This window comes from Ptiloglossa arizonensis, chromosome 5 (assembly GCF_051014685.1).
Source record: "Ptiloglossa arizonensis isolate GNS036 chromosome 5, iyPtiAriz1_principal, whole genome shotgun sequence".
Lineage (NCBI taxonomy): Eukaryota > Metazoa > Arthropoda > Insecta > Hymenoptera > Colletidae > Ptiloglossa > Ptiloglossa arizonensis.
The window spans coordinates 3,531,521-3,557,391 of NC_135052.1; the positions used below are offsets into that span (position 1 = coordinate 3,531,521).

Sequence of the window (25,871 nt, forward strand, 5' to 3'; positions counted from 1 at the left end):
AAGACTCATCGCTGAACACTATATCGTTCTAGATGGATATTCTGATGAACCAACGTCAAACGATTTACAACATGTGTTTTGGAAAGTGATGGTTTGGATATTGTACTTTGCCATTTGACACCATGTTCTTCCAAACGATATTTCAAAGTCATTGTACCAATGCTCAGACCTTTTCTTGCCAAAAATGTTCTTCCCTCCCGCAAACGAAAGTGTTGGATTTTTAGCAAAAAATTGAAGATCGCTTTATCTTCCCTGGTGCCAGTAGTTCTTTTTAAACGACGATTTGGGAAATCATCGAGACTTTTCGTTTCTTGGTACCTGTCTACCCACTTCTTAACAAACTGTGGTGACTTGTGCAAGTATTGGGTTGTTCGGAAAGTCGTTTCGTTTTTTTTTTTTTTGGTGAAAATGAAATACGATTTTTTTAGAGTGTATAAACATTTTATTAAATTATATACTCTCCATTTTGGAAAACGAAACGACTTTCCGAGCAACCCAATATTTTGCAGCACTTGCAAAATTCATTTATGGCCCTTTTGGGTGACTATACAGGAAAACCGGCTCAAATCGTTTTACATAAGCAGCACTCATCTCTGCACTCTCTCTTGCTGTTTCTTCAGCAATCTGAAAGAAACTTTGCCAAAGCGTATTCGAGGGGACCGTGTACGTTTAAATTATCATGGTTTCTACTTCAGTGAGTGTCAAGTTTGGAAGATATACACTACCTATGGGGAACGATTGATGGAGACGAATATGGTACACCACGCGGTAAGAGTATGTTGTCTACGGACCGTTAATTGAAATTAAATAAGTATAACGACGATGCTAACCCTATAGACCCTATAGTATGTAGAATCTCCTGTTTGTATTAAAGATTGAATTTCAGTAAGCAGTATGTTTCGTATTCTTTATAGTATTTTTTCTATTTTCTATTTTAAGTCGAAGTTAACTCCATTGTTTCCCCAATTGTAAATTGAATTGCATTGTTTACCCTGAAGAAGATCCACGCACAGAGAAGAATAAACAATACTTCTTATTTCCATTCTTTGCCTCTAGATTTATTTTATTTCGTCCGGTAATAACACTTAGTGATCACTAATCCATTAATGATTCTTTTTATACTTTTCACTTTATCGAACAATACGATAATCTATATGATAATTTTGTTTCGATGTACAATACAAATAGAATTATTTTCAAAATTGTATTAACGTGTGCGCTAAATACACTGCGTTCTACTCAGGTTAATACGGTGTTAAGTATTTTTTAAAATACCATTACTACACCCGTCACGTTTACTATGATTCTTTCGTCCTCTGAAGTAAATTGTACGTCGAATAAGACATCTTCAGGATCTAAAAGAATAACGCACGATTAAGAAGAGGCGCGTTATTGTTTTCCATTAAAATCTAATTAATTTTTCACTGACTCTGACGAAGGTGTTCAAATCAATCGTGACCACGTACGCGCTGGTGAACTCGATGGGCTTCATCGCTCGTCTCATGATCATTATCAAAGCTTTCTTAGAGCTGTTGTCGAAGTTCCACCAATCCAGTTCAGAAATCGTACCAACAATTTCGACGCTCTGCTCTTACGATCGTGAAAAAAAAAAAAAAAACGCATGATGTTAAACTAAACCCAAATACGGTAACACCTCGATAAATGGTCGTCGTTTCCCCTCTGTAAAACGTATCGAATCATTTTCGCGTGTATTTTGCAGTGTGCCTTTGTATTCGATATTCGATATTCGATATTCGGTATTCGATATTTTCTGAGCTTCGAATAGCGAATATTTCGTAAATTTAAACGTTACATACACATCGAGATATATCAACTTTTCTAAAGCTTCGAAGCGATGTTTAAGCTTTCTTTATAAAGCGATAATTGAACACTCGTGTTTAGAAATGTTTGTACATCGCTAATCGTCGTAACCGTTGAATAATATAGTTGCTTTCTTCACGAACAAATGTTCTAAATCGGATTTAGAGAAAAGTCGTTGTATCGTAAAAAAAAATACGTAAATTGTTGCCGAGGGGAAATTAATCTTTTCGAGACAGCTTGCAGAGAATTTATCGAAAGAGAGTTCGCTTACGTACCTCTCTCGATGATGAGTGTCGAGTGTGTCGCGACCGTGTCTTTCATTACAGTACCTTTTAATACCTTCAGTTTCAGTTGATTCCCGTACCAGCAGTAGATGAAGATCTGAGTGGTCATGCAGATCATGTACATGACGAATTCGAAAAATTTGGGGCTCGTTGGCGGCGTGTTCACCAATTGATACATTATAAAGCACACCACCAGAGTGCTAGACAGAAGCTGAATACCGAGCATCGCTTTAAACTTCTCTTGCAACGCGAAAACGTACCTGTATCGAGAAACGAAACCAGTCGTTGAAAAACACCTTGCGGAGAATTACTTCAAACTATAGTACGTGAATCGAAAGATTGTACACGGAGTTACGACGGGTCCTGTTCGTTCAGGTGTTATCCCATGGTTTTGTGCACGGAGTGGATATAGTTTACGCAGATAAATATACATATCGGTCTACGAAATAAATTTAAGTTGAGAAAAAAATATCGTAGAAATGCAACGATAGTTGGCAAAACGTCGTTGATACCCAGTATCGTCAACGTAAATGAAAAATACGTATGCTATACTTTTACAACCATGTGCAACCGAAGATTAAACTTCAATGGCGTTTTTCTCGTTCGCGCGTTATACATACTGTGCAGAGCTGAGAAGTTGACCTCTGGAAGAAATTGTGAATCGTATCGGCTCGGACGTATTAACCCTTTACGCTCGTGTGTCTTCTCTTAGCCACCACAGCAAGGAATTTTATTCAACTGTGTATTAGTTTACACTTTCTCCGAACGAACCAGAATGTTTAAAGAATCTGTTCACGAATAAATTCGGTGCTCCTATTAGAGAAAGTCTTAATGGAAAACTGTATATATCGCGGCACTATGAAAATGTAAAAAGTAAAGATTGTTCTGTATGTTCAAACGGAAATATTAAGGGCGGAAGACACCAAACTAATTATTTTTGCTATACGTGTAGTCGAAAAGGACATACAGGACTCTATGTTGGAGACTGTTTTGAAAGATACCACACGATGGAGAACTGTAAAATATAATTTCTACATAAAAACATTACATTGAAACACATTGTTGTACGAACGTATATCTAAAGTTCACAAAAGAATTAATAAATCTTGTTTATCCTTCGTAATCTTAAATGTTACGTATCACTGTTTTTTCAAGGGAAATTAATTGCGATCAGTACGTCATCCATGTTCAAATTTAATACGACCGCAAAGGGTTAATCGGTCTTCGAAAATTTACGACCGGTAGATTATCTACTTTCGCTTAAACTACACCATTTTTATCCGGAAGTCATCTTTCCACCTCCCGACTGTACATATTCTTTTCGCGTTCGTAGAGGTTACCACTTCACGATCGTGAAAGAAAAAAAACGCATGATGTTAAACTAAACCCAAATACGGTAACACCTCGATAAATGGTCGTCGTTTCCCCTCTGTAAAACGTATCGAATCATTTTCGCGCGTATTTTGCAGTGTGCCTTTGTATTCGATATTCGATATTCGGTATTCGATATTTTCTGAGCTTTGAATAGCGAATATTTCGTAAATTTTTTTCGTGAAAAAAAAAAAAACGCATGATGTTAAACTAAACCCAAATACGGTAACACCTCGATAAATGGTCGTCGTTTCCCCTCTGTAAAACGTATCGAATCATTTTCGCGCGTATTTTGCAGTGTGCCTTTGTATTTGATATTCGATATTCGGTATTCGATATTTTCTGAGCTTCGAATAGCGAATATTTCGTAAATTTAAACGTTACATACACATCGAGATGTATCAACTTTTCTAAAGCTTCGAAGCGATGTTTAAGCTTTCTTTATAAAGCGATAATTGAACACTCGTGTTTAGAAGTGTTTGTACATCGCTAATCGTCGTAACCGTTGAATAATCCAACGGATATAATTGTATCTACCATTTAAAAGGAAACGTTTCTGACGGACACTTGGAAACGGAACTAACCTGTACTGGAAGTTGTGAAAACTCACAACTTGCCCAAGCTCGGTTCTCGTTTCTCGCGTGATTCTCTTCAGTCTATACTTCAAGATCTCTTGTTGACTGCTCGCGTGAACGAACAGACCGATCATGGTCACGTCGCAAGCAACGTTCATAAGCGACGTCGCTATCAGACCCACGATCTGATGACTATACGCAACGTAATAGAGATTCTGGTCGGTCGTATGGAAAGGCAGCCATGCTCTGTACGTCAGCCTTCCGTTACGGAAATCGGTGAACAACGACGAGAGAATCATGCAGAAGACCGTAACCTCCACCATAATCGTGTAATAAATCGTGAAGGACCTGCAAACAGTCTATGAAAATTCCTTGGTCGATCGATTCACAACTTACGAAATTCATTTCTTCGGAACCCAGTCGCATCGATTCGCGATCCTCGATAAACGTTCTTTCTTTCGTCTCTATACAGAGTAACGATCTAAAATAAAATTCCATAATTCAAGATCGTTCGAAAATCGCGTTATTGCAACACGTTGATCTCATCTCCTGGTAATCGACAGTCGAAAACGTTTACAAGATCGTACTAGGTTGTTCGGAAAGACATTTCGTTTTCCAAAATGGAGAATATATAATTTAATAAAATGTTTATACACTCTAAAAAAATCGTGTTTCATTTTCACCAAAGAAAAACGAAACGATTTTCCGAACAACCCAATAGATAAAAAGAATAGCGTGGGTTGCTTAAAATAATGGAATACTTACACAGGGTGTTCTCGAATAACATGTGAAATTAGATTGGAGATGATTATGAGAAAAGAAGAAAAGTAAAAGGAATAAAATTTGTTCCATTTCCACTTCTTTTTCGAGATAATCAAGTTCGAAGATTCACTTCGTGTTGGAACTTCGATGACGAAATGGACCACAATCTACGATTGAACAAGTAACAATCTACGAGTGTCCACGAAGTACTGACGATTCCAGAATCATACCAACAGTCGCGAAACATTGTTTACAAACACGATGAACACTATAATTCGACGAGCAAATCGTATCTTAGTGGTAAGTGCGAATATCACGAAATGAATTTTCAAATTTGATTATCTCAAAAACGAAGTCGAAATGGAACAAATTTTATTCTCTTTATTTTTCCGATTTTTTCATAAGGAATCACCTCCAGCCCTCTTTTACATATTACTCGGGAACATTCTGTATAAAGTCCAATGTTATCGTTTTGTAAACGTTCGAAATATATCATCCGTTCACTATACCACGTCCAAAGAAGTGCAAATACAACACGTAACATCGTTTTGTTTACAAGCAGCACTAATGTGACTATAAATGTTCAAATATTGGTCACTGTAGCGTATAATATACTTCGGAAACTACATGTTACTGTATATATAAAATTCCGTCAATATATGGGTCGTTCGAAAAGTCATTTAATTTTTTTTTTTTGGTGAAAATGGAACACGATATTTTTAGAGTGTATAATACAATTTATTAAATTATACATTCTCCACTTTGGAAAACGAAATTACTTTCCGAACAACCATTAGTTTCCAACTTAAATTCACGAGAAGAATAATACAGTTCTAAAAGTACGTTGTACCCAAAAATCTTGGATGCACGAACGAAAGGAGAAACGCTTTAAAGTGTCGATGGTTTGAAAATGATAAATTCAAGTTGAGAAAAAAATATTGTAGAAATGGTAGTTGGCAACGCGTCGTTGATACCTAGTATCGTCAACGTAAATGAAAAATACACATACTTTTGCAACCATACGCATCCAAAGATGTACATGAATGAATTCTAGAACGATTGCCACGCTCGTGAATACGTTCGTCGTGAGAACCGACTCGAATCGTGAAAATCACGCAAGAAACCAGTTCGTTTACCCGATTCGTTTGTCGAATCTCTTCTGAATGGTCGCTTCGGTGTCGTCCATCGGTTTGCAAGGCTCCTCTTCGAGTTTACTCTTAAGAATCATCACGTTTCGACGATTTGTCAGAAGCACGACGATCTTGCAACAGGACAGACAAGTCGCGATGAACATGTAGACGCTGTCGCTGAGCTCGTCCGCCGTTTTCACGTTCAGGATTACGTTCAGAAATTGCGAAGCGCAGAAGGTGTGCAACAGAAGGAACACGAATACCGTGTAAGAACCGTATAGTAACCTTTTGCTGGTCGAGGACCATCCACACGGTCTCCAACAACCGCAACAAGTCAGTATGGCGAACGCTGGTCGCAGAATAGTCATCTTTCGATCGAGAAAATCGACACCGATTTTCATCCCATAACAACGGGATTCGCGAGATGTAAACGATAAAGTATCGAAGATATTGCTCGACAATACTTTCTCGTTGAACAAAAAAAATTGAAAATGATTCTCGACGCGAGATTTATGCGAATGGATCGAAATTCTTCGAAGCGTTCGAAGAAACTTATTGCTTCTTCGTATCCATATTGTTTAATGCGTTGCGTACCACGTTGGTGACTGATGACGTGCTACGAATTTACCGATGTTTCTTCAAAGCGTTTACGTATGAATAATACAATGAATAGTAGTGCACGAGCAACGTTACCAGCGGTATATAATAAACTGTCGAATATTTATACTTCTCGCGCTATGGTTCGTTCGGTGAAATGTCTAGGATATTTTTAAATATGAAAACTCAACGTAGAAATCGACGCGTTAGAAAGTTTCGAATACGATACCGGTCGACAGTTGTTGACGAACCAGAACAGACATATTTCCCGGATTGACTTTCGCGACGCGATATCTGAACGATATTTCATAAAATACTGTCGCCGACGTAACGTCTATATCTTTGGTAAGCAGTACTCGCATTTCTTTCGCAAAAGATACTCGTGCTTTATTCAACGTCGTATGCGCGCAACGTATCATTATCATAATTCCTGGTAGCTCGCAACATGACTATATAGTAATGGTTAAATATTTACGAATCTCGTCGCGAGAGTCTCGTTCTTTTTTTTTTTAGATCCATTCGGTATTTTAACATGTTACCGAGATGTCGTGTAAGGGGAACGGTTTATTTATTTAACGGTATGATTGTGTAGCGAAAACTTTGCAAGGGAACGTTTGGTAGAAGAGAATCATCGTGAGGCGCAGCGCAATGTATGTATTTATTTCGCAAGGAAAGGGTCAGAATATGCCCCTCTTACCGATTTTAAGCGAAAACGTAAACAACGTTAGGAGTGATCTTAAAATCGAGGCTTTCTATTGGGTTGTTCGGAAAGTCATTTCGTTTTCCAAAATGGAGAATATACAATTTGATAAAATGATAAAATATACACTCTGAAAAAATCGTGTTTCATTTTCACCAAGAAAAAACGAAACGACTTCCCGAACAACCTGATATAATTGGCAAGTGATTTATAATCAAATTGTGTTATAAATATTTATCTTGCTCAAGAGCGAGTAAAGGGTAATGAATAATAATCGATCATTATTTTATAAACGAAATTTAATTTCAAGTAACTTAATTAGCGCAAAAATATTTGTCATAGAATAAAAATAGAGGAATGGCGACGCGTTCAAGTTGTTCGCATATGGCGCCAGTGTGCCTAAAGCCATTTCTGTTTTCTATTAATAGAAAGTGCATTTATATACGGTAAAGTACAAATAGTTATCAATGTATTTGTTAGTAACAAGTGTGTGTATTTTACATGATGCTTATTGCTATAAAGTGTTCCGTGAGGTACAAATGTCCTAAGTAATTATAGCTAACAAATACAAATATTTAATATCTTACGCCACACGCAGTGGAAGAATCTGGTTTAAAAAATAGTGTTGTAAATGTCACAATGGGATCGCAGGCTTTTGTACAATACACTTTCATACAAATTCTATAAATTGTACAAGCATTTAATCAGTTAGGTTAATCGTACAATCAATTGGTTCCGTCCGGACGCGATCTTCCCGCGACTTTCGGCATCTTCTTATTCGTGGAGTCCTCCAGTTCTTTTGGCTTATAATAATGAGGAGCAACTTCCAAAAGCCATTTACTTTCGATCTCTGTTACCTATGACAATTGAAATTAATAAATATAACGTTGTTTCAAATCAATTCTAAAGCGTCGAGAGCTTTTATACCCTTTAAGAAACATACCTGTCGCATGAATTCCTTTGTGGTAAAAACCAGCTCGTGGTAGAGCAACCAACGTGGCAGTTCTTGAAAGAGTGAACTGTTCGGATGAATCGACACAGTCTGATTGTGCTTAGCAGTCTTGTAATGACCCCCTTTTGATAATCGGGCAACGTGATAAAAGTAACCCGCAGTGATTGACTGAAATCAAACGAAATCTGCTTTATTTTATTTTTCTTCTTACCATTAAAAAACACAAGTTAATCTATAAGGCCAGACAAAGGACGCCTTGAATTCCACACTGGACCGATGCGAACGAACACCAAAGAATAACTTAACGGAAAATAATTTCTTCCTTTCAGGAAACGAGTACCACAATGTTCATAAATTCTACCGACTGTTCAAGACCAATTCTCCTCACTGTCGATCACAACGAGAAAGACTCCTACTTTTCTACGTCAATGTCTTCTTTCGGTTGAGAAACAGAAAGCTATCAGGTTTGCGAAAAATACTAAAGTTTACTTGTATTGAATTTATTCTTCCACGAAAGCAAAACAAAGTGGGGAACAATTCAAAGTTCCAAAAATATCTTTGTCCATGTTCGAACAACTCGAGCTATTGACATTAAGATATTAATTTTTCGTTAAATATTATTAAAAATGACACTGTGCGCCGCCACTGAATTTAACTCCGTGTCGTTTGCAACACAAATAGAAGGGAAGGTCATGGTTTCGTTAAAAAAAAAAAAGTCAAAACGATCTCGATTTACTTTTCTTCTTAGAGGAAAATACTACTCGTATAACCGAGTTACCTGGGAATACAAGGTGTCAAGAAGAGTCCCTCTCATTGGTGGAGATGAACAGCACGTAGTTATGCCGTAGATCTTTTCTTGCAGTTATCCAACTTTTACTGTACCACGGATAATCGAAACTATACTGTACTGGACACGTTTTTCTAATATCGATCTTTAAAGCTAATCAATCACTGACCTTCCTGATGTTCACTGTTTCCGTGATCCCCGACACGAGTTCCATTTCGACGCGCTGCATCAATCCAACTAATTGTTCCCTGACGTCTCTCGCTCGTTTCATCGATCGATGTTGAATGAAATTCTCGTAACACCAGTGAGTACTGAAGTCACTTTGCTGCCACTGATTGTACACGTTTAACAGGGTAAGGTGATCGCCACCGGGTACATGGAAATTCTTTCGCGCTGTGTCTGCATGAATAATCTTGTCCTTTGGTCTGTAGAAAATCGCTCCGTTTACCGATAACATGGCAGCAATGGTGGCTACCTCTTCCGAACAGCGGTACTGTTCGCTAGCCAACAACATCTTGGCCATCATCGGGTCCAAGGGAAACTCGGCCATTCTTCGTCCGAGTTTCGTTAATTCTCCGCGATGATTCAAAGCCCCCAAAGCGTACAACTGCTCCAACGCTAAAACCAACGTTTCGTGCGGCGGTGGATCGAGGAAGTCGAAGTGAACCAAATCGTTTATACCCAATGCTTTTAAAGTAAGTACAGCGTTACCTGAAATTGTATTATTCGAATTATATAAGGATGTTTTTTTTAACAGAACGAATAACTTGGATAATTCAATAATGTTTCAAAGTGATTACCGAGATTAATCCTCTGAATTTCGGGCACAGTATTGTCTTCTAACTCGTGTTGATAAGCCCAGGCCGTGTACAGTCGAAAACACTTCCCCGGGGCTACCCTACCGGCTCTACCAGCTCTTTGATTGGCAGAGGCTTTACTGATTGGAACCACCATCAAACTTTCCATGCCGGTTCGGGAGTTGAAATTGTTCTGCTTCGCGAATCCAGGATCTATCACGTATACTATGTTGTCTATAGTTAAGGATGTTTCAGCTATGTTGGTTGCAAGAACTACCTATAAAGCAAAGCACGCTTGTAAGAAGAGGGAACAAATGTCTTAGATGTTTGTTCTGGGTCACTAGTTTTCTTTCGAAACTTGTGAAGATAATTTATACATAATTTTATTTGCACTGTCTAACCGCTTTTGCTCACTATATATTTTTTATGTACTGTTACCAAAGAGTATATTTTACCCGTATAGTAATAATAATTATAAAAAAATAATCGTATTCGTTTTTGTTCAATAATTTTCTATCCTGATACCTTTCTAGCGCCGAACGGAGTTGGTTGAAATATTTTCGCCTGCATGTCACTTGGAAGATTCGCATAAACGGGCAAAATCAAGAGTTCCCCTAATTTCGATCCCAATCGCCTCACTCTTTCTTGCAACATTTCTTGACAAGTCTCTATCTCGTCTTGGCCTGTTTAAAAAACTTTAGTTACATCATTATTAGAGATTGTGTATCGTTTACGCCAATAGAACGGTTCAACCAACGGTTCGTTTGTGTTGCTGCGATGAAACCACTTGCCTGTTAAAAACACGAGTACATCCCCGGGAGGTTGAGTTGCGTGTATCTGAAGGATAGAAACAACGGAAGCGTCGATGTAATCAGCCTCGGGCGCTTTGGTGTAATAAATATCGACGGGGAATCGTCGACCGGGTATTCGGAAAATGGGAGTGTCATCAAAGAACTCGCTGAACTTTGTTGCATCCAACGTGGCCGACGAAATCAACAACTTCAAGTCCTGCCGAAATCTCGTGATATCTTTTACTAATCCGAATAATATGTCGGTGTGTAAAGTACGCTCGTGAGCTTCGTCGATGATCATGACGCTGTAAAGAATATCGTTTTTCATAATACCTTTGCAATCCTTGATTCTATGCTTGAGGTTTTATCGAAACTTCGGTAAAACTTTGAAACTTTCGGTACCTGTACGAAGCTAAATCTGGTTCGCTGAGAAATTCTCGGTGCAACGTACCGTCGGTCATATATTTAATTCGAGTGCGGTGGGAAGTGCAATCTTCGAAACGAATCGCGTAACCTACTTCGTTTCCCAATTTTACAGCCATTTCGTGAGCAACTCTCGCTGCCACGGACATGGCGGCCACTCTTCTCGGCTGAGTACAGCCAATAATTTTATTATCTTCTGCGAACCCGGCCTCGTACAAATATTGCGGGATTTGCGTGGTTTTTCCAGAACCTGTTTCTCCTTCTATTATCAACACCTACAACGAGGTTGCAATATTTACGAAAAGTCTTAAACATATAATTGCGAAACGTCTTACTTCTTGTAATTATATAAAATACCTGATGGTCTTTGATGGCCTGGATCAAGTCATTTCTGAAGGGGTAAATTGGTAAACTTTTTTTTGTTTCCTGTATGGTTTGCAGTGCTTTCACTTGCGGTGGTGGACTCGCCTCGCGTTTTCGATCCTTCTCGCTGCCAGGCATACGCAGCGCTTGAACGAATTCTACCTCGTCCTCCAAGAGGAGATCGTAATCTTGTTGAGCTAAGAAAAAATTAAAAAGTATTTTGAATATTAACTACAACGTATAAATAAAGTTTTCTTCCAATATATTAAGTAAGAAAGTGCATACCTTTCCTATCTTTGGCACCAAAACGAAAAACAGCAGACGACATTTGATCGGATTCCCATTTACTTTGTTCAGATTGCGGTGGCTCGTTGTCATGTACATCTTGTTCCGGTTCGGCTTTTCCTTTTTCTAGAGGCATGTGGTATCGTTGCACTCTTTCAAGCTCCCTAGCTTTCTCATGTTCTTTCGCTAATTGCAGTAACTGTTTCTTATGTTCCCTTTCTTTCCTTTCCCGATCCGTCAATCTAATGCATTAAAAATAATGTTAATCCAGTACTGACTTTTGTAATACAACTTTGTCTTATGTTACGTCGAAGAAAAATTACATTTCTTCTTCGAATAAATATTCATCGTCGATAATATCAGCTTCTAATTCGGCCACTTTATCTTCTTTACGTTTTTCCAAATATTTTCTGCGAGATTCGACTCGCAGCTTTGGTACCAATTTCTCCCGCATATCCGTTTCCATAATTTTGAGTCTCTTTGCTGCTTCGGCTATGCGAAAAAATAACATTTATAGTAATAAGTTGCACCATCTAAGAGAATCTTTAAAAGCAATACATCAATATGTTAAAAATAATGGGGCAAGATGAATAAGAATGCAATAGCATTTATTTCATTTTAGTTCTTCAAGGAGTAGCATATATATAGTAGAATTTGGTTTACCTGCTCCCGAACCAGCTGGCATAGCAACCTTCCGTATTCTGCTTTCATCTTTTGCTTTAAGACGAATAGCAAATTCATCTCTTTCCTTGATATCCTTCTTACGTCTCTCTTCTTCGCTATCACTATCCTCGCTCGAGGATTCTTTTCTCCTATATTTACTCATAATGTATTTACTATTGACGACAGGTTATATTTACTTCTTCTCAAACAACGGGAATAGTGTAGAAAAATTCAATCTTAATATTTCTTTCTTTTAAATTTAGAATCACAAATCATTCTGAATCTATAGGAAATTATACCGTTTGTCCTATTTCAGCGATAAATAGCATAAACACACAAGGTAAGACTATTTGAGGTTAACTTCACCTAACCTCTTTAGTATTTATTGCAAACGGAATTCAATGTACTGTTTAATTGACAATAATTTTACTGCATATGTTTCGAAAATATCGGATGATAGAAATAATATAAACGATGTCATATAAAAATAACAAAAACACTTATTTCATAATAGAAGCAAATCAGTTTCAGCTGCGATACTGAATCAGCTCAGTTATGCGGTAAACGAATCTAGCGTTGCTAGGCAATGTGCTTAGCCTGATGCGAAAAGATTGCACTTATTCAAATTCATTCAATAAGAAAAAATAAGTGCCATTACGTTCATCGTTTAATTTCTCCCTACGATGATATTCTTCTTTATGTTGACAATCGACATAAAATTCCTCATTACTTTCGGAATTAAGGAACAAGAACTTTATTCAGGAAGTATATACAGGATAAACCGAGTTGCTTATTCATCATTACTATTACTTACGCTCTCAGTATAATTTAATTGAAGCGGACACCTTCGGTTTTTAATATGGAAACTTGGTTCTGCGGATCTATTTTATTAAATAGTAATCCGAATTCAATGCAATGAAATGTTCGCGTAATCGACTCAACTTAAATCATGCTTACTTCTTAATGACAATACCATGATTCAACTCATGTAGCCTTTAGTTTCTCCGTGTTTCGCACGAATGAACCGAAACATCGACTAAATGACTCTTTACAGTATTTTACTTCAATGTTTGCGAGATAAGAGTAATACATATTACAGTTGTAACTATAATATTTTCCACTTGGTACATATAAATGGAAACTATGATCGAAAATCGTTCGAGATCAATAACTAGTAGTTCGATTCTTAGTGACGCGTTTCGATCCGAGACGTGCGCTGTGAGTTTAATTCGTAGTCGTGCGTTTTGGTCCAGGTCGTGCATTACGAGTCCGACTCGTAATTTAAGCCGAGTGGGTTAGTTCCATGTTGTCTGCAATTCGTTCGTAATGTTCCCTATATGAAAGTAGAACTAAAAGTACAATTATCCGAAAAAGTAGCGTGCACGCCAGTCCGTGATAAACACGGTAGAATGAAATTCGAGACGGGGTGAACGACTTAAAAATCATTGAAAATTTATTGACATCAACACAGAACCTTCCAGCGAGGAAGGTGGTACGCGATTAGGTGCCTTTATTACACAATACAAAGAAGTTCACGGGGAGTTTCTTCATTAAGGTTTATTTCTAAGAGAAACACGTCGTTGCGATATATATATATATATATATATATATATATATATATATATATATATATATAAATGTATATATATATATATGTATATATATACTGTTCAGAAGCCAAAAATATTCTCCGGAACGCGAATGTTCGATCGATCCCCCACGGTCAATGTCTCCGATCCTAAGTCCACGTAGAGCGGCAGAGCACGCACTAAACACAAAGCCGATCGTTGTCTCGAATATACTTTTTATTATACATACATTAATGAAAATATATACATGGTAGACTGCAGCTTGTCGAAGCAGCGAAATTGTCAATGTAATCAGCCACAGTATTCGTACGCGAACCGATCTGTGCGATATTTTGTGTTACTTATCGCGGACACGACGTCCTCTCCCGATCGTCGGAGAGATCGTCGCGATTCAGGGATGCACAATGTAGGCCGACACGCGTAGACCATTTGCCGTGTGTGTTGCACGTTTTAATGAAGTTTTTCGACTACTCGCGATCGATGAATATCACCCATTCGAATCGAATCGAATCGAATCGAATCGAATTTAATTTTTCACTCGTCCAATTTTTGTTTCCCTTTTTATTTTCGAAAAATAAAAACAAATTACGGCCGGACGTTTTCGTAAATCGAAAACGAATAAACGAGCAAAGAATACGTCTGTGTGTCTGTTTTCTGTATCTGTACTTTCGCTGGCTTCGATTAACATATGAATCTTTGTCTCTCTTTCACACACCCTCTTTCGCTCATACTCTCGCTAACTCACGTTCTTTCTCTGTCTCTTTCCTATTCTACTGCACAGCCAAACACTTGCTCGATCGCTCGGCTTCGAAGCTTCGTTATTCCTTTCGCCTCGTATCTCCAATTGCCATTCCCCCTCACCTATTCGTTTCTTCGCGGTATCGGGCCTTCCAACGACGCGACCATTACCATTAAACTACAAACGCTGCGATCGGCGGAACGATTGTTTCCCCTCGTACGGTTCTTCTCTTCTGTTATCAACGATGCTTCCTTCGTTTCTTTCGCGAAATTTTCAACCCGTGCACGTCGCGATTTTCTCTAGTACGCCCGATCAACGGGACTCCCGACAGGCTCTTGGCGTCTCGTAGATTTCGACGTAACGGGTCTGACGACATTTCTCGTTACACTCGAACCGCGATTCGTCGCAGTAGCGATCAACGTCGATTCACCGATCTCGTTCGGTCGTTGATAATCGATCGTTCACCCCTTAGCTGCGTTCTTTTCGGTGCTGAAAATATTCACTCCGTTTGTATTTATTACAATGTCTATGCAATTATAAACACCGTTACAAGTAATACATTATCGTAGAAATATAAACGTGGCCGCGAATCGAATAAATTCCATTCGGTACGTTTTGTAAATGATCGAGACAACCGAAACATCCATCGCACGGTATTTTTCGCGATTGCTTGTCGTTTTACAATCGCGTGCTGCGCGCGCTCCGCAGTTAAGAGGTTAAAGAAACCATCGAAGATCTTCGTTAATCGATTATCAGAGGGCTTACTAAAATAAGGTTGATGCACACGAAACGTCGTTTCTCTCGTTGAATACCGAACTCTTCACCGTCGTGATATTTTATCGTTAATTTTCAGCGCGTACTTATTTTTAACACCGATATCCCGGTTCGTGGTTCAAAAATTTCTTGCTTCGATAATGGCGCACGAAGCTGACAGATAGTCGTCGAAAGTGTAAAAAATATCGTAAAAGTTCTCCGCATTGAACGCGCCAAGTTTTAATTTCTCGTCTCGTCGAAAGTTTCGCGGTTTTTTTTAGGGGTTTTTTTCTTCCTCGAAAGAGTCCGTGTACTTTTAACGTTCAATTTCGAGAAACAACGTGTCTTATGCATCGATCTAACAACATTCTCGCAACAGCGATGGACGTTCAATTTCCTTTCTTCCGTGTTCAGCGATTCTATAGAACGAACGGTTCAACATTTTTATTTATTCGTTTGTTTTTTTTTCTTTTGTTTTCGAACGGTTCAAAAATGTCCACAGTTAATTCAGCGGTCTCGCCGCGCCGAGACCGAGTCTCTGTTTCAACTGAAGGGAAACGGGAGTAATTCGATAAAATACACATACGCAAGTAGATCGACATTGAAACGTTGTCGATGCCAAAGCGGACGCCGCGTCTTGAACGTTTTAAAAAATGCTACGCTTCTAAAACTTTAAAAATTTTAAAACCTCTCCGCGCCGTGCGCGGGATCGAAGAACAGTGGCTCGTTGATCGTGACGTTCGAACGCCTAGGCGCGTTCCCCGCACACGGTGGACAGTCGTCGAATGTTCGTTAAAATAGCTCGAACCGGCGCCGAAACCACACTTCTCGTGCCGTGTTTGTTCAAGACGCGAGGAACGTTCAACGTTTCATCGTACGAGAGACACTCGATTCTCGTTACAGTATTACCGTCGATACGGCGAAAGCTCGAATATTGCTCGAAGTTAGAGACTTCTGGTGGTTGCAATCAACGAACCCCAAGTGTCTCGATTGGTCGTGAAACGTTAATAAAATCTCTCGACTGAACGATCGACGTTTCGATTACACGAAAAACGTTCGCGAAGGATAACCTCGATAACAGTTCAACGCTCTTTCGTGCCCGTATCGTTACGCACTTCGGGCTCTCGACGAAATTCGAGCTTTCCGTGGTTCTTCGACGCTCTCTCGACACACATTAAGTCCCTTTTCGGATTTGTCCTAAGTGCTCGTAGAGATTCGATGCCCCGACCGACTCGTTGGAGTATCGAATGTCCGTCGTCGCCGAACAATCGGCCGATCGCTCGTGAACGTACACGGCTGTCGCTCGTTCGACGAGACCAAGCTTCCTTTTAGCCAGAGACACTCGGTGAGTCCCAAACGGCTGACGCAGAGGGAGTCTCCTCGGTGTTCTTTTTCTTTTCTTTTTTTTCTTTTATTTTTTCTCTAAATCTTGTACGTTTCTCTGCACGGCGGCGATCCGTGTGTAATTTCGACTACGTGTATATTACAACTTTTGCGGCGGTTCAGGCACTGCGATTGACTTCATATTTTTCGGGCCGAGGTCCGGTCGTACGGTGCGCGACAGCCGTGGGCCCGCGATCAACGCCGTGACTAGGCAGGACAGCACACAGGCGCCCATGGAATTGGACAAAATTAAATCAACTATTCGTCATTTACATCTACTGTACAGAGATCGTGAATCGCCCGAAGAATTCAACGAGAAAGGGACCAGGGAACTAGACAGACATTTACCCAGACCAAACTCCACCGGGAATTCTCGTATACAAGTGTTAAGCGGTTACATCGCAGAGGTTAGAATCTCCGTATCCGTAAGAAATTACAAAATCGCAGATACGGGGATTTTATTGCGTAACAGAATTCTTCGTGTCTATTTATATAAGTAAAGGTATCGTTGATACGGATTCGAAGAAAAGTTGAGCACACTCTGAAGAAGGATGTTGAGGAACGATTCGAATTTGCAAAGGAATTGCAAACCAACGATTATTTACCGTAAACACGATAGATAAGTTATTTAAGAAGTAACTTCTCGGTAGCGATCTATCGTAATTATATTACGGAAGGTAATACAATTGTACGGTACAGGATAGTTAATGTTCTGGGTTTGTGTCTACGCCAATGCGTTCCAATCGTCGCTCGTTATCGCTTCGACTCGCTCCGCCTCTTCTTTGAGACACACGACAGACTTGTATAGTTACACGTGCGATCGTCTTGGCCAATAACGAAAACGCGTGTAATTAAAGGTGCATGGCTCGGGGTCTTAAAACATCGATAATGTATCGTTTCACAGTTTCCAAGGAATTGCAAACCAACGATTATTTATCGTAAACGCGATAGATGAGTTATTTAAGAAGTAACTTCTCGGTAGCGATCTATCGTAATTATATTACGGAAGGTAATACAATTGTACGGTACAGGATAGTTAATGTTCTGGGTTTGTGTCTACGCCAATGCGTTCCAATCGTCGCTCGTTATCGCTTCGACTCGCTCCGCCTCTTCTTCGAGACACACGACAGACTTGCATAGTTACACGTGCGATCGTCTTGGCCAATAACGAAAACGCGTGTAATTCAAGGTGGCGGGGGTAGGCGACAAATCCGACTCGTTGGCAATTTTACGATCCCTGCACAGTACTTCTCGGGGTATTTTCAGAAAAAGAAAAATTCGAGATCAAATTCTTTTTTAACGACGCAACGCAAACTAACGGTTTGCACGTGTGACGTGTCTACCGCAAAAGCGAATAGGCGAAGGATTGGTTTCCATTTGTGCCCAGGGCGTCGAGATACCTGGACACGGTCCTGCCCGGCGATTTACGCGCGAAAAAGCACGCGCGACGGGGGGAACATCGGAAGGAAGAGCGCGGACGAATGCAACGGTGACGTACCGTACGTTTCTCCCGCTTGGATCGGGAAACCGTTCACCCTTCTCCTGGTTCGCCATTTTGCGTCGCTTAATTACGATCGTGCATACAAACGAGTATCGCTTAAATCGCTAGAACAAAACTCGACTCCGAAACGACACGTTACGACGATCACGTTAGTCCTCTAGGGATGACATGCAGCGTATAAAACATATCTTATCTATATATTTATTTTTTTTTTTTACTGCTTTTTTCTCCTTTTTTTCGTCGATATGTACATATACGCGCGTGTGCGGATACGTGTACCGCAGACAGACGTATATATATACACATCGTACATATAATTCCTTCCTTTTTTTTTTTGTATTTTTTTTGTTTTGTTTTGTTTTTTAATATATATCTAGTTGCTTCATCCGGTATTCTGGTTTACACGCTATATATGTATATATTAAATATACGCAGTGCACGTTCATTACGCGCTAGCAAAGAATTAACGATCGATACTTTTCTTCGACGCGACAACACCCCGTGGTCGTCGTTGCGCGCGTGGGCTGGCTTACGCGGGAACATCGTCGAAACAACGGGAAGGATATAGAAACGTTAGTGCGTGTCGCGACTATTGCACTTTCGGGATGGACCGTTTTGATAAAAATTCTTTCGGTGCGTCCTATTTACGGTCTCTCGGTCGACCGTATCGGATAATTTTCGCCTTTGTCGAGGGGGGAAAAAAAGGCGCCCTTCCTCGTCGAGTATCCTGGCTACGACAAGAAAAATATATACGTATGCACGTATGCGTACACAGGGTGAGCCATTTATCGCCAGCACCTGAAAACATCTCCGTCGCTGTGGATGTCGCGCGTCGTCGAACTCGTCTCCGATGTCGATCACAACGCCGCGCAACGAAAAACGTATCGGCGTTACCGTGTGTGTAAAAACTTGTCGACCTTGGAGGCAAGTCAATTTTTTTTCTTCTTTTCTTTTTTTTTCTGTTATCTTTCGCAGCGACGGAGACGCTTAAACGCGTTGACTGCGATGCTGGTTACGATGATACTGCGATACTTCGGTTAAAACTACTTACAACGAACCCCTAATACTTGTACACTTTCGAATAACACAACTGGCACAGGAATACTGTAAAACAATAAGGTACATACGTTCGTTGAACTATTGAACATTTATATTTTTTTTTTTTTCACGCTGTAATTTGAACAAACGTCAAGGGCATCCTTCGACACGGAAAGCGGGCGCGGCAGTCGACGTGTTGTGTGCGGTGTACGTGACAAAATGGGACACCCCGCATATATGTACAGCCGACATGGTTCGTATCGGTGGAAATAAATCGCACATAGATCGCGAACTCGAACGAACGTTCTGTCATGAGAACTTTCTCACAGTCGAAGATTCTTGTTTGCGTTTCCTCTCGCCCGCCGCAAACAATTCTTACTATCTCGCGACTGTTAGTTACAAACGTTTACGAGTGGACCGCGCGACAGTTTGGTGTCTCCTCCCCTCGATTTGCGTACAATTAACAGGCGCCGTGTATCGCGAGGTTCTTATCATCGGTTCGTATCGGTACTTGACCCTTTGACCGGGGACGTCGTGTATATACGGTCTCGAACGTCGAGTATCGCTCGTGAAGACCGTATATGTACGATTGCAGTCGAGGAAAGAATTCCATGCGTCTCGAGCGACTTGTAGCCAATAATTTAGAACGAGACATTGTCTGGTCGTTTGGGCCAGCATCGCGCGAATCTTGATTGTGGATTCGAATCCACAAATGGATCGAATTCCGATTCTTTCTCGTTCTATTGACCGAGCTATTTTATCCAACATTTTTCACATACGCTCGGATAAGGAATTTCGTGACACGAGTTTCTAGACAAGACGATTTCTGTACACGACAAATACAATCATTCGAGCACCGGTTGGCAGAGATGGACAAAATTCTTGTCCGGATAAAAATCACGAGTAACGAACAAGAGATAAAACGACCCTTGATTCGTTACCGGACGAACACAATTAGAATTGGAACGATATTGTATCTCGCGTCAGACGAGCAAAAACTGATCCGTGTAACCGTTCGATCGACGAGACCTCGATTTATGGTACTTTCTACCCGAACGAATTTCTGTCCATCTCCGATCGTTAGATTTACGACGTATTGTACGTATCACGGTGTCTGCTAATTGTACGCAGAATACGAGCTCAATAACAATTGTTATGAACACACTCGAACATCGCGCGGTTCGCTCTTGTTACAATCGGGACAAAAAATGTCGACCTGAAGGTCACTATCCCCACTACACCGTTTGGCCAGCTCACCGGTTCATTTTCGCCGCCTCTTCTCCGCGTTAAAGGAACTAGTTACGGTAGAACCTCGATAGGTGAAAATCTCGTCCATTGCATCGCGATGCCAAGTGAAACGTATGGACGCTCAACGAACAATGAAATTTTAGAGGAAAGCAGATTACACGAGAAGTTAAGCACGGATCGTAAATAGTGGGGGTATACTGTGCAAGGAGGGTATCTACTCATGAAATTGGTTACACCGATAATTGCACGAATTCGAGATACTCGGAGAAACGTTCGGCCCCGTTTTCTTGCAACTATAGAGGTTCTACGGTACGAGGTACCACGTATCGTGTATCGTAGGAATAACGTACAGACAAATTGAACAGACTTTGTTTTAAGAATCTTACGATCCGCAAACGAGTATCACCATGATTCGGTTAAGTTTCTCTCGATGACAGTCGATCGTTGCATTCTGAATTCATTCCGTTTCGAAGATCCAATTCACCACACATTCTCTCTCTCTCTCTTCGCATAATTCTCACCTATTACCGTAGTATCTCGCGCTGAAACACTCGAAGCAAAAAAAAAAAAAAAAACTTGCTCATACTGTACAAACGTATTGCCGGGAGTCACGGCTAATTACACGCCGATTGGAAATTGAGAACGCGTTTCATGCTTTCTCTCCAACCCCGTTACACGCTCGCAAAATGTCGCGTGTCTAACAAAATCCAACAATGTCCAACAAAAATTCCACTCATTTCGAACGCAGAGAACATTCGAAACGCTTTTAGCAGTCATCGTCAACGTTCACGTATGATCTGTATGCGATTAGAAATGCAACGCGCGACGTACAGACGCGTAAAAGTGTAGAGAGATGAGGTTAGGTCGTAGCTGGTATGATTCGTCACAGAGTACGCTACCACGAGCGGTCTAGACTTTCCGGTTACCCGGTATCGTTCTTGGAATTGAATTCTTCCCCGAAGGAACCTCACCTATTGGGTTACACGACGAAAGGTGGTCGCGTCCCTGTCACGCGAATCGTTTCCCTATCCGCTACACTTTTTCATTTGCGCATCGTGTACACCCACGTTCACACGGGGAACAGAGTATGGATGGAGGGTAGTGGTCTAGGGAGGGCGAGACGAACGAAATTCCTCGTTGTTTGGTCGACTCGTGGTCGCCAATCGTCGAACGTTCGCGAACGTCCCTCGATAAGGGTAACTAGAACTCGAAGGTTCGTCGATCCGCGTTCGCGGTCCTCGTACCGCCACCGTTCCGTAAACCTAGGCTTAAAAAGTAAAAGAGAGGGCCGGCGAGTCGATCGCTGGGCCGAAGTGAATCGGTACGACGTATTAACGCTTTGATTCGTTTGGTCAGTCTGTGCTCTCCTAGTCCATGACGAGTTAAAAAGAAAACAACAAATTGAAACAAAAATAATTAGAAAAAGCAAACAGAAATAAAGCGTGGGGGGGAAAAAAAGTAAACGAGATAAAAATTAATGAGAACAAGTATCGAGATGCCGGGCCGTCGAGGAGAAATACGGTTTCGCCTTCTTTTGTTTTTTTTTCTTCCCATTCGGAAAGGGGCCTGAGGATAGGAGTAGAAGGGCCTGGATTCACGGGCAGAACGACTGTTCGCGAATCGCTGTAAAATGCATCATCTGAAACGTGCCACCGCCTAAACGCCAGCAGCAACTAAACGCGAGTTTCGAGAACGACCGTAGCGTCCCTGCCCTCCTCTCTCTCTCTCTCTCTCTCTCTCTCTCTCTCTCTCTCTCTCTCTCTCTCTCTCTCTCTCTCTCTCTCTCTCTCTCTCTCTCTTTCGAGAAGTCGACAGGTGCGCTAAATGTTTCGATCAGCGTGCCCGCGTTTGTTCTCGTTAAGTGTGTCGTTCGCGTCACGCGATTAGGAAAGAAACTCCCGAGTGTCGCTTACAAGTCACGCGTACGAGATAGTCGAGCTTGCTTAGACGCGGCCAGGAAACGTTCTCTGTTCTCCATTTTGTCGAAGACACGGTGTACAATGTACTCTAACGAACGACAATGTCTACTAGGTTCCACGACGAGATTCAAAAAAATCTGCGATTTCTACGTACGCTCGTGTATTCTCTTCGTGTTCCTCTTTTATTTTCTCTTTTTTTTTCTATTTTGTTTTTCGGTATTTCTTATTTTTTTTTTCTTCTTCTTTGCTTCTTTATACGAATAACGTTATAACAGGCAGTGTTCGTTGAGAAACTGCTACTGGAACGCGCTCAGACAGACGGACACAAACGTACACGCACACGCACACGTACACGCAAAAGCACATACACAATGAATCTTCGATTAGAAACCAAGTTGTCTACGTAACTCGAAACACGTACGGAACGGGATTATCGTTCCCCGGGATGTTCGAGAAGTATGACGTTGTTGGACGCGTGCACGACGCCCCCGTCGTCGTTCGGAACGGATCGCGCGCGTTTCTCTTCGATAATAGCGTCTATAGCAGAAGAGACGATGCGTCGGTCGTACTAAAAAAATATATATATATATAATATATATTTATATACACGTATGCTTATCGTTTTCATTTGTGTGTTCTCATCTGTTTTCGTTTCACGTGGAACATCCAACCGCGAAGAAAATCGGGACGTTCGATCGACGTCGTCGTCGTCGTCGCCCCGATCTGGATAGGAGCGGATGCATTTCTTTACGTAGACGCGCGCGCGACGGCGCTCGATCGTGCGTGCATCTATCGCCGTTGGGTGTAACGAGCGATCGAGGAAAAATTAGCAAGCGATCGTTCAACGAGACCCGTGAATTTCTTTCCTTCGCGAATGTTTCGCGCGCGATTAATGCACGGGGAGCGCCGCGGCGATCGTCCGTGACTATCGAAAAACAACGTGTGGGTCATCGAGTAGAAACGATAAACGACCGCGAAACAACGGCGAATATAGGTAGTGGGGCTAGTGGGTAAAGTAGCAGCAATAATAGTTAGTAGTTAATTGCAGTAGCGGCTGTGGCTGTTTCTTTGTGTATGCGCGCGCGTGTATACCTGTATGTGTGTGTGTGTGTGTACGCATCTGTCTTCCGCGTGATTTACGCGTATGCGTGTATATGTGTATGTGTATGCGTGTGTGTGTGTTAGGTGACGGTGACGTACTGTACTCGTTGCGTGTGTAGCACGAACGGATTTCTCGAAGAATTCGCGATTATTCACGACGAGGCTCGTTCTCTCACTGTTGACGACGCAGGCGGCCAGCCGTAGTAGTCTCGGCCTGGCGAGCCAGAGAAGAGAAGAGGGTCCCACAATCGCCGCAACGCAGCGATCACCGAAACAATGTCCACCGTTAGCGTGGTACGTCGGACGATTTACATCAGAGTCACTTGAATGCGGAATCACAGAACGACGCAGCACCGGCAGTATCGTTGCCGGGACGCTCCAGCGCTCGGCGGTGGTGTCACGGGAGCAAAGTACGCGTGAACCTTGATGTTCGGCAAATGCGTCTGAAACGAATCAACGAACACCTCGTTAGCGATACGGGACTGGTGAAGCACCGATTCTTCGAAATAATTAACAACCTGGACGACAGAGCACCGTGCATCTCGTACCGAGCGTTGCTTTTATTCGTCCGGTCAGGCGTCGGTAAGAGACGCGCGGACGTCTGTGCAAACGATCGGTTTACACTTTAAGGTCCGTTTGTACTACCTAGTTCTCGACCTCGACGAGATTGCACCGTCGAGATACGAGTCGATAATGTTTCGTCGTTTTTTTTCGATTGCGTATCGAGAAATTTCATCAGAAATTTCTGATGTGAATCGAGTCACGGAGATTCTACGGCTTGAAACAAGATCGAGGCTTCGAAATGCGTTCTTCTAACGCAGTACTCCCATATTTAATTTTCTTATTCCATGGTTTCGTCTTGTTCGGGGCCGTAGAATTTCTCTGGTCCAGTTCGTGCCACGAATTTCGGCCCGTGGTGTATTTATTCCGGACAAGTCTCGGGTAAGATTCTTTAGGAAGAATTTTCAACGAATTCGATTAGTCCACGTCCGGTGTAAATATGCAATAACAACACATTATCGACTCGTGTTTCGATAGTGCGGTGTATCCGAGTTCCACTCGTCGATAATATAAACGGGACTTAATACGTGTAAACAGAGATATTGTAACGCGAGGCTGGGGGATTTTGTTCGCACAACGATATCGGATTTTGTTTTTTGTTTTTTTTTTTACGATAACGGAGACAAATTTTCTACCCTGCCCGCCGAACTTTTTTCGTTAATCTTAACCATCCACGGCTGTGGAATGTGAAGTCGTGTACGCGAAAGAAAGCGAAACAAACTTACAAAGATTGCAAAGATCAATTTCTAGTATAATTATAAGTGTGTACTAATTGTGATTGTAAGTATTGAACGTTAATTAGCGTAGAATGTGAAAGGTGGTGTACAATGGTCACGGTTGAGTTTTCGATGTCGCGAAGGAATTAATGCAAGAAAGAAATTTGAAAATTAATACTATGTCTATTCATTTTCAGATCATTGATATGTAATAAGTATCTAGTCAGTCACCTACTTCGAATAAAAGGTATTTGAAAATTAAACAATCGTCCAGTTTTAATTCTATTTCTAACGATCGTATTCCCCGACTCCCAGCGTTGGGTTTTACGTAGTTGAACCCAGGGATTGTAACCGTAACCAAAACCAAATTCGGCTGTTAATGTTCATTAATCCAAATAAGTAAATTATACTTAGATCGTGTTATGCAGTAACCCGATTAAATCGTTATTACAGCCGATCGTATCTGTGCGTCAATACCTGCAATCTATAGGTTACATTGTTTTCTTTTTCTCCATCGTTTATCTATTTCTTACAAATATTTTAAATTGCGCGCTAACTGAACGAACATTGGTTTAACTGTTGCTTTCCGTATCAAAATTTATGCATTACGATCGGCAAACAAGATCGAGTTTTAATATTTTAGACGGAATCGTAGTTCCAAGAACAAGTGAGATTAATTAATTACATGTAAGGGAGTTAAATTCTTGTGAAACAAATGTAAACGAAAAGTACACCAGAACGAACGAAACGATGATTTTGGATCAGTTTCGAAGAGTGTACTAGTATTTTGTACATTTTGTACACATGTAATTAATTCCTCGAATATGTAAATCTTCTAAGAATCTCGTACAACACTTCTACAGTGTATATCGGTGGATGTGCCTATTTTATTTTACAACATATGTTAATTTAAAATATACTTACTGCCTTTCTCGAGAAAATGGTTAATGTATAATCAGATTACGTATCGTATCGCTTGTAACCAGTACTGAGCGGGTTACCCTGCTCTGTATACTATTTGA

The 25,871-nt window shown here is 40.9% G+C and overlaps 3 protein-coding genes and 1 long non-coding RNA gene across 9 annotated transcripts in view; 1 reads left to right on the plus strand and 3 right to left on the minus strand.

Annotated features, from left to right (window-relative positions):
- Positions 1 to 1,218: 1,218 nt before the first annotated feature.
- LOC143147139 (odorant receptor 46a-like) lies at positions 1,219 to 6,666 on the minus strand. The gene is made up of 5 exons (XM_076312101.1): positions 5,950 to 6,666; positions 4,061 to 4,399; positions 2,161 to 2,365; positions 1,430 to 1,585; positions 1,219 to 1,355 (listed from the first exon to the last, which is right to left on the minus strand). Exons 1-5 carry the CDS (start codon positions 6,342 to 6,344, stop codon positions 1,299 to 1,301), a joined length of 1,152 nt encoding a protein of 383 aa, XP_076168216.1. The 5' UTR covers positions 6,345 to 6,666; the 3' UTR covers positions 1,219 to 1,298.
- Positions 6,620 to 10,237, plus strand: LOC143147141 (uncharacterized). Of its 4 annotated transcripts, none has more exons than XR_012992179.1 (5): positions 6,620 to 7,190; positions 8,522 to 8,656; positions 8,941 to 9,332; positions 9,411 to 9,674; positions 9,737 to 10,237. It is a non-coding gene; the product is annotated as an uncharacterized LOC143147141 (long non-coding RNA). The 4 variants fall into 4 exon arrangements; XR_012992178.1 differs by having other exon boundaries at positions 6,808 to 6,885; positions 7,054 to 7,190; positions 8,522 to 9,332; XR_012992176.1 differs by having other exon boundaries at positions 8,522 to 9,332.
- L(2)37cb (DEAH-box helicase 16 lethal (2) 37Cb) lies at positions 7,533 to 12,854 on the minus strand. Of its 2 annotated transcripts, none has more exons than XM_076312100.1 (11): positions 12,302 to 12,854; positions 11,962 to 12,130; positions 11,639 to 11,880; positions 11,348 to 11,550; positions 10,970 to 11,265; positions 10,568 to 10,872; positions 10,302 to 10,459; positions 9,780 to 10,053; positions 9,149 to 9,690; positions 8,184 to 8,360; positions 7,533 to 8,097 (listed from the first exon to the last, which is right to left on the minus strand). In XM_076312100.1, exons 1-11 carry the CDS (start codon positions 12,462 to 12,464, stop codon positions 7,966 to 7,968), a joined length of 2,661 nt encoding a protein of 886 aa, XP_076168215.1. In that variant the 5' UTR covers positions 12,465 to 12,854; the 3' UTR covers positions 7,533 to 7,965. The 2 variants fall into 2 exon arrangements, 1 of the variants encoding a protein (XP_076168215.1); XR_012992175.1 differs by lacking the exon at positions 7,533 to 8,097 and adding an exon at positions 8,971 to 9,068 and having other exon boundaries at positions 8,359 to 8,377.
- A 4,811-nt stretch (positions 12,855 to 17,665) lies between these two features.
- LOC143146750 (uncharacterized) overlaps positions 17,666 to 25,871 on the minus strand; it is a 32,592-nt gene continuing 24,386 nt past the window's right edge. For both annotated transcript variants that reach the window (XM_076311348.1, XM_076311350.1), the window contains one exon: positions 17,666 to 24,015. In XM_076311348.1, the coding sequence (XP_076167463.1) occupies positions 23,908 to 24,015 (108 nt within the window). In that variant the 3' untranslated portion in view covers positions 17,666 to 23,907. The remainder of the gene's footprint in view (positions 24,016 to 25,871) is intronic.

Bases quoted from the DNA above. Each gene is read 5' to 3' on its own strand.
- LOC143147139 (XM_076312101.1), bottom strand. From the start codon at position 6,344: ATGAAAATCGGTGTCGATTTTCTCGATCGAAAGATGACTATTCTGCGA. The intron at 4,400-5,949 runs GTAAACGAACTG...GACTGTTTGCAG, and splicing joins AGATTCGACAAACGAATCGG to GTCCTTCACGATTTATTACA. The intron at 1,356-1,429 runs GTCAGTGAAAAA...TTATTCTTTTAG, and splicing joins ATTTGAACACCTTCGTCAGA to ATCCTGAAGATGTCTTATTC.